General features: G+C 44.2%; 1 protein-coding gene across 1 annotated transcript; it reads right to left on the bottom strand.

Moving 5' to 3' along the window:
* Positions 1-740: 740 nt before the first annotated feature.
* Positions 741-1,604, bottom strand: LOC149236220 (uncharacterized). The gene has a single exon (XM_089368814.1). It carries the CDS (start codon positions 1,602-1,604, stop codon positions 741-743), a length of 864 nt encoding a protein of 287 aa, XP_089224940.1.
* Between the last annotated feature and the right edge of the window lie 6,310 nt (positions 1,605-7,914).

Genomic DNA, 7,914 nt, shown 5'->3' with positions numbered 1-7,914 from the left:
GCTGCTGGTCCTCCATTTCTTCAATCTTGGAGAAGGAAATAACGGGCTGGCGATGCAGGGAGGGGCGAATTCTGGGGGAGGAGGCGATGAAGGGAAGAGACCGAAAGGGGGAGTGCAGGACTGGGGCCAGATGAGAGGAACAGAGAGGAAAGGGAACGTATGAGGGGAGGGGATCAAACTGGTGTAACCAAACAACCAAACTGTTAGAATAAACCTGAACACAGAGATTGCAAGAGCGAGAGTATACCGCTAAAGGAGGACGAGATCCGATCTCCAGGTGATTGCGCCCGACTTCAGGATAATGTCTGCGCAGAGAGATGGCACCAACAATGCCCAACGAGACTGATAAGGATGGAGATGAGGGGGGGGATATACTGCTATAAATAGTGAGAAAGAGGCAGCTTGGGCGGGAGGTCCAGAGGTTATCCGATCGGATCCTGAAGTGATTGAGAGGCCAGATGGGGATTTTGCTGCGCGCTGTGAAGATATTTAAATGATTACGATCTGGACAGAGCCTGAGATTGGCGGCGGGGAGCAGATATGACACAGGGTCAAGGCTGAGAGAGGTGAGGGAGGTGACCTGAGCGTTCACAGGGGGGCGGTTCTGAAGTAGGCGGAACCGAATGATGCAGTCGAGGAGATTTGATAAGAGGTGAAGTGATTTGGTAATTGGCGAAGTTCGAGAGGCCTGGATTCTGAGGTGACTCATAGTCAGAGGATTGAGGGGTACATAAAAATTATTAAGGAATGGCTTTATCATAGTGCTGATCGTTTTCTCTGACTTGGCCGACCTGTCTAGTGGTTGCCTTGTTGGCCTGTTCGTCTGCCTCGCTGTTGCTGCTCCTTAGCACATGTTTGAAAGTGGCTCCATTTATATTTCTTATGTTGTCATTGATCCTGGCTTTGATGCTGTTCAGGGCCGCTTGCTTGAAATCCTTCCCCGAAACCATGGCAGCAATAATAATGGCTGAGTCTCCAATTATGAGCGGGTTTTGAAGCCCAAGGTTCTTCAGAATGGAGGTTCCCAGGAGCAGACTATAGGCCTCGGCCCTGTTGTTGGACATCATGCCCAATCCCCACTCATAGGTTACTATATTCTTGCCTTGGTGATCTTTGATAACTCCTCCGGCACCTGCCTGTCCCGGATTATTTTTTGAGGCCCCATCGAAATGGAGAGAGGGCCTCTTTTGATCTTGGATCCATTCTCTGATTTCCTCCTTAGAGCCTCTTAGCTTCCAATCAATCTTTTTCTGACCTGTGTTGGCAGCTTTGCAGTTCCTTGTTTCGTATTTGAATTTCCCCATCCATTCTGTTTCCTCTGGGTTTCCGGGATCTTGATCTGGGTGTGCTATTCCATTAGCGCTGATGGCCTCCGAGATGAGTGCAATTGTTTTTGCAAGTGTGCTTGGGATGCTGGCCTTTTCATTGTTGAAGATGCTTTTATTTCGGGCATTCCAGATTTGCCAGCAGAGGGTGGGAGGGATACTATTCCACAGTCTTTTGGCAAGGGATTTGTTTTTCTTGGGGTAAGGATAGCTGCTTCCCCAATTTTTTTGGAGGAGATTGATTTGAGTGGGTAATTCTCCAGTTCTCAACGGGCTCATAATGAGCTTCCAGCAGTTTCGGGCGAAGGAGCATTCTAGGAAAAGATGGTTTATGTTTTCTTCCGCAGCTCTACATAGGCAGCATATTGAGGGGCCTAGGATGCCTTTCTTCCTTAGGTTTTCTGCTGTAAGGATTTTGCTTTTGAGGAGCTCCAATTGAAAAATTTGATCTTTGGGATGCATTCCGAATTCCAAGCCACTTTGTGGAGAGGCCAATTATTGATTGCTGTGGCATTTTGGAGGATTTTGTATCCTTCTTTGACTGTGTAGGTTCCTCCATTGGGGTCCCAGATATATTTGTCCGTGGATGTGCTGTTGAGAGGAGCTGCCCCTGAGAGAGATAGCTTGAGTTCGACCCACAGGTCCCTTAGGTTGTTTGGGAGGGGGAGATCTTTCCAGCCCAGCCACCTGTTTTGATCCCAAGAGGAGATGTCAAATAGAGTCTTGAGATGTTTACCTTCCATCCACAGTTGCAGCGGTCTGAGATTTGGGGAGGTTTCCCTTGCTTCAGTGCCCATTATGCGGTCAGTCCAAATGTTGATATCTTTCCCACTGCCCGGAGCTCTTGAGATGTAGACTTTGAAGTGGGGGAGAGTTTTTTTAATAAGTTTCCAGACTGGTGTACATTGTCTATCAACAATAGATTCTGAGAGGATGTTGGAGTTGGAGCCGTTCAGATATTTCCTTTTGATTGCTTCAGTCCACCAGGCACCTTTTTCAGTGAGGATTCTCCAGATCAACTTGAAGCCCATGGCCATGTTGGCTAGCCTTGGGATTCTTATTCCTAACCCTCCTTTTTCGAAAGGTAGAATGACCTGGTCCCACTTTACAAGGCTGAATTTTTTGGAGTCCTGCTTTCCTCCCTGCCACAAGAAGCTCCTGATGATTAGTTCCATGTGTTTGTGAATACTCGCCGGGGCGAGGGTGGTTGCAAACTGGTATATGGGAAGTGCTGAGAGGATAGCTTTTATGAGAATTGTTCTTCCAGCCAGGTTGAGCCAGGACACACCCCAGCTCTGAAGTTTCCCTCTTAGCTTCTCTATTAGGTTCGCCCAAATCTCAGCTTTGATCGATTCCTTAGCAAGAGGCAATCCCAGATACATGAAATGGCTCCAATTCATTTGGGCAGGGATGTCCAAAATTGAGGAGATTCTCTGAGTGATCTGCCTGGGAACGTTCCAGGTATACAGCTTGCACTTATTGTTATTTAGCTTGCCTCCAGACACCAGAAGAAAGAGATCTAAGGTTTGCTTGAACCTTCTTGCCATGAGACTGGAAGCTCCTCCAATTAGGAGAGTGTCATCTGCGAAGAGGGAATGGTTTATCCCCTTGATTCCCCGCACTATGCTGATGCCTGTGATTTCTTTTTGCCTACGGAGATTTTCCAGATGTATACTTAGAGTTTCAGCCATAATAATGTAGAGGAATGGGGAGAGCGGGCAGCCTTGTCTCAGACCCCTTGAGCTTCTGAAGTGATTGCTTGGCCTGCCATTAATCAGTGGGGCTGTCCAGGGGAGGGAGATACATTCCATAATCCTGCTGATGAAGGTGCTGGAAATCCCAAATTTCTCAAGGGTTGCCTTGAGAAATTGATGACTTACTCGATCAAATGCGTTAGCCATGTCTAGCTTAATAATCATACCCTTTTCCTTTCTGTTTATACTACTGTGGATTGCCTCCTGAATAAGGATGACATTGTCTGAGATTTGTCTTCTGGGGACGAAGCCTCCTTGGTTCTCAGAGATGAGGAAGGGGAGGAGCTTTTTTAGCCTATTGGCTAGGATTTTGGTGATGATTTTATAGGAGACATTACACAGAGAGATTGGGCGAAATCTATCAAAGGATTGAGGGTTGGGATCCTTGGGTATAAGGGCTAGGTGAGAGGATTTGATGCTGTTCCCCATTTTGCATTTAGCGAAGAAGTTCCTTACCATTCTGATGAAATCTTTTTTGATAATGTCCCAGTGGTTCCTGTAGAAAGCCACTGTGAACCCGTCCGGGCCCGGTGCTTTGTCCTGAGCCATGCTAAAAACCGACCCCTCAATTTCCTCTGTCGTGATCTCTTGATCCAGCTCATGGTTTTGGTCCGCTGAGATTTTGTTTTCAATAAGGCTGAGGAACTCTTCATTATCGGTGGGCTGGTTGTCTGCGGTTAGGAGGGCGCAGAAGTGTCTGGTGGCAGCTTCTTTTATTTCCTCTTGGTCCCTTAGCTCTTTTCCATCCATCGAGATTTTCTCAATATGATTCCCTGCCCTCCTGAGTTTTAAGCTGTTGTGGAAGAAGGAGGTATTTCTGTCGCCTGCTTTGAGCCAGAGGCAGCGAGACTTTTGTCTCTGTTCTTCTTCTTCCATCCTATTTTGTTTATACAGTTCTTTATAGATTTCATTCTCTTTGGCCTGATCTTCCTCAGTGAATTGAATTAGCTCCTTTTCCTTGCTCCATTGTTCCAGCTTTGCGTGGAGGTCCATTCTTTTTTTATTTTCCTCTGCAGCATGGTTTTTTGCCCAGCATTTAATGGCAGTCTTAAGTGATTTAATCTTGGTCTCCCAGATGTAATGGGGCGATCCTATTACTTCTTTTGCCCACTGCTCCTTAATCAGATTTCGAAATTCTTCTTTGCTGTCCCATGCCTTGTTGTATTTGAAGGGAAGAGGCCCCAGGTCCTTTCCTTTGTCTAAAATCAAGGCCACAGGTTTATGGTCTGAGATGAAGCCATGGATGATTTTGCTTTGAATGTTTGAGAACCTTGCCACTGTTCTGTCCTGAACAAGGATTTGATCAAGTCTCTCCTTTATGTTGTTATTGCCAGTCCTCTTATTGCTCCAGGTGAATCTCCCATTGTGCGGGGGAATATCCACTAGGTTATGGATTTGGATGATTGCTTCGAGAGAGTCTCTTGAAGGGTCTGCATAGTAGTTTCCTCCCAATTTCTCATCTGCATTCCTTATAAGATTTAGATCACCTCCTAGGAAAATGTTCCTTCCTTGAACTGTCATAAGGTCTGAAGTTATTGAGTCCCAGCATGCGGCTTTATCCCTATAATGGTTAGGGGCATAAATGTTGTAGATTGAGTATTCCTCTTTTGAGGCTTTATTTTGTATGTCTGTTCTGACCCACCAGCTATAGGGCTTTTGTTCTTTGAGATCCCATTTGTTTTTATCCCAAATTGTTCCTATGCCTCCTGATGCTCCAACTGCACTTACTGCTATACCTGCGTATCTTTTGCTTTGTTTTATATGGCTTTGAAATTCTTGTTCCGTGATTTTGGTCTCCTGAAGTAGGAGAAGGTCTGGAAGTTCAGATTTGAGTAGGTCCCGGACTGCGTTTGTTTTTAGGGAGGAGCCCATCCCCCTACAATTCCAGGAGACCAAAATCATCATTTACCATGCTTGGTGTTTGCCCCGCTTTTCTCTTTCATCTTTTCTCCACTTCCTTTTGTTTTGTCTAGGAATGAATCCATTGGTTGCTGCGTTCCGGTGGCCATTTCTTTTGCAGCGTTTTCATCTCTAATCTCTTTGTTGGACTTTCTTCCAACTTTTCTGGGGGGATCTGAGGAGAGGTTGTTTTCCTTTGATTTGTTTCTGGTTAAGATTCTTTCTACTGTTGGGGGAGGGGAGGGCTGAGGGATGGATTCAGGGGCAGAGATAACGATCCCACGGGGGGAAGGGGGGGGGGAAGGGGGTTCTTCCGTGGACAGGGTTTCAAAGGGGTTGGAGGAGGAGGGGAAAGAAGGGCCGGATCCGGAGGGATGGGAAGGGTGGGAGGAGTTTTCAGGGGGGTCCTTTGAGCTTGGGCCTGGAGGGGGATTTGACTTTTTCTTTTTGACGTGCTCCCAGACCCCCTCAGGGGTTTCTACAATGCTTTCAGGAACATTTGTTTTAGATTTGCTACATCTATTAGCGAAGTGCCCGTATTCATGACATACCTTGCATTTGAAGGGTAGTTGCTCGTAGTCCACTTGCTGAATGTGTGTCCATTGATCAACTTTGAGTTTGATTGCTTCAGGCAGGCCTTTTCCCAGATCTACTTCGACACAAATCCTCGCGCATGCATGCATGTTTTCTTTCGGTTCTGATCTGTCAATATACTTGCCAACTGCTTTCCCTATAGCTTTGACGGACTCATCCCCCCAGCAATGAAGCGGCAAGTGGGGGAGATGAACCCAAACGGGGACAGCGTTGGGGACATCCATTTCTGGATCAAAATCTGGCGTCCATCTGTTTAAATAGAGACCCCGAGAGTCCATGAAATAGGGGCCGTTCCTGAAGATGAGATTCCTGTCTTCCGTTGTTTCGAAAAGAAAGGTGTAAAAACCTCTGCCACAAAACCTGATTGCTATTTTCCCTTGCACCATCGAGTTCCAGTTTCTCTCGACCCATCTCTGTACTGATCTTGGGGATGGCCACAATCCTGTGAACTGGCCGACCAGGCCTCGTTCTGCTAAGGAAATTGCTGCTCTCCTTGGAAGGGAGGGAGGTAGAGCTACTTCTGGGATTTCATCTAACTTCTTGATGAATTTGGAGGCTGTTGGACGGATTCTCCCAGCTGCGCTCTCAGGAATAAGGGAGGCAAACCGCTTCTCGAAGTCTTCTGGTTCCTGAGGTGGGGGATCCATTTTAGTCATATGAGCAGGCGGCGGGGGAGGGCAGGAGGCCCGGGATCGGAGGTGGGGAGGCCAGCAGAGGATGGGGGTGGCCTAGCAGCCGCGCTGCCAAGCGCAGGGCGTAGGATCGAAGTCAGGGTCTAGGTCACGCGCTGCAGCGATCGCCAGAGCCGGTCCGCCTCAAAATATGATTTCCCCACTAGATAGGTTGTTACAGATGTAACAAGAATGAATTAGTGGAAATTAGGACAATAGACGATGATAACATCCCCATCCTAATTAGTGGTTATAAGATCAAAATATACAAGAACCTTTTGTGAAAGGAATAATTCAAAACCATATTCAATGCACAATAACTTGATGTGGTTAAGAGTAGGAATGTTGTTAATCCAACTTGAAATTGAGAAATATATCAAAGAAAAAGAAAAAAAAAGGAAAAAATAATAAAAATTCCCAAGTGAAAACCTCACCTTGGCACTTGGGATAGACCTTCCACTAAATACCTCCATGGAGGCATCCTTAATAATTTCCCATCAAGTAAACCCTAATATTCTTTATGGGGTAGGGCATTGGTAAAGACCATAAATGACATCAATATCTTGACAAGAAAAAACAGAAAAAAAGAGAATAAGAAGGGAAAAACTAATTTTCTTTCACAATTGTTTTCAGGTACATGGTGACGAATAGGCCAATGGAAAATCTACAGCCTTAGATATTGATAATACTCTTTAGGATACTTGAAAAAAATAAAAAAATATCAAAGAAACCATCACAAAAGAAACATAGGGAATAACATTATACATGTTGTTGCAAGCTATATTTGCAAATATATCATTATCCCCATCAATATCACCATATTCATACTTCACTCCTTACACTCCTCCATCTCCATTTTATCATCCTTAAATTTTTTCATGCACTCAACAAACTTGTTGCATTCATACTATTCCAAGTACCATTTGTAAGTCCTCTTATGATTTTTTAACCTCATCATACATCTTGGAAAACTTAACAATGTGACATTGTTGCAAAATAGGGCATATTTATTATTATTGAGGAAGACAAATGTAGTGAAACTTCAAATATATAAGATATCATCCACCATAAAAATTCCAAGATAAACCATAAACACCAAAGGTACCAAAAAATTCACCATGAACTATTGAATATATGGAGAAGAACCCTTAAGGGAGGGCATCACCATCAAATGCCCCTTATGGAAGAAATTGCACCATAAGTCATGCTTGCTACAATATAATACATTTCAACACACATCCAAAACAATGATATGCCTATGCATTATACTTTTCCATGAGTATTCCTAGGGGCTTATGCCAACTACCACTTATTATTACGCTGATAAGCATGTCTATTTTGGAATAAGGCTTCTATAATTTTAGTTCAACTATCAATAATTAATAGGTAGATGATAGGGATTTAAATCTATGGAATATTCACATAATATTTTTAGTAGTAGTCACAGACAAAGGGTTAGATTTATTTCAAAGGTAGTTATGCCCTTTTTTCTTTTCAATTTAATTACAAATAATTTATAAAATTAAATTACATTAAATTATATATAAAATATTTTGACAGTGAAATGTGTAATGGGTTGTGGGCATGTGGAATTGTTAAGCCATGGTATTGTAAAAAAGCCTATTCATAGATTAAAAATATCCATGGTAAAGTGGAGGTGAATATCCATGG

The sequence above is a fragment of the Pinus tabuliformis genome, chromosome 8 (genome assembly GCF_031772625.1).
Source record: "Pinus tabuliformis cultivar Carrire ecotype Pingquan chromosome 8, CPIR1, whole genome shotgun sequence".
NCBI classification, from domain to species: Eukaryota; Viridiplantae; Streptophyta; class Pinopsida; order Pinales; family Pinaceae; genus Pinus; species Pinus tabuliformis.
This window is presented reverse-complemented; position numbering and strand designations above follow the sequence as displayed.

What these genes read in the sequence shown, in the direction of transcription:
- LOC149236220 (XM_089368814.1), bottom strand. Translation starts at nt 1,604, where the DNA reads ATGAGCCCGTTGAGAACTGGAGAATTACCCACTCAAATCAATCTCCTC.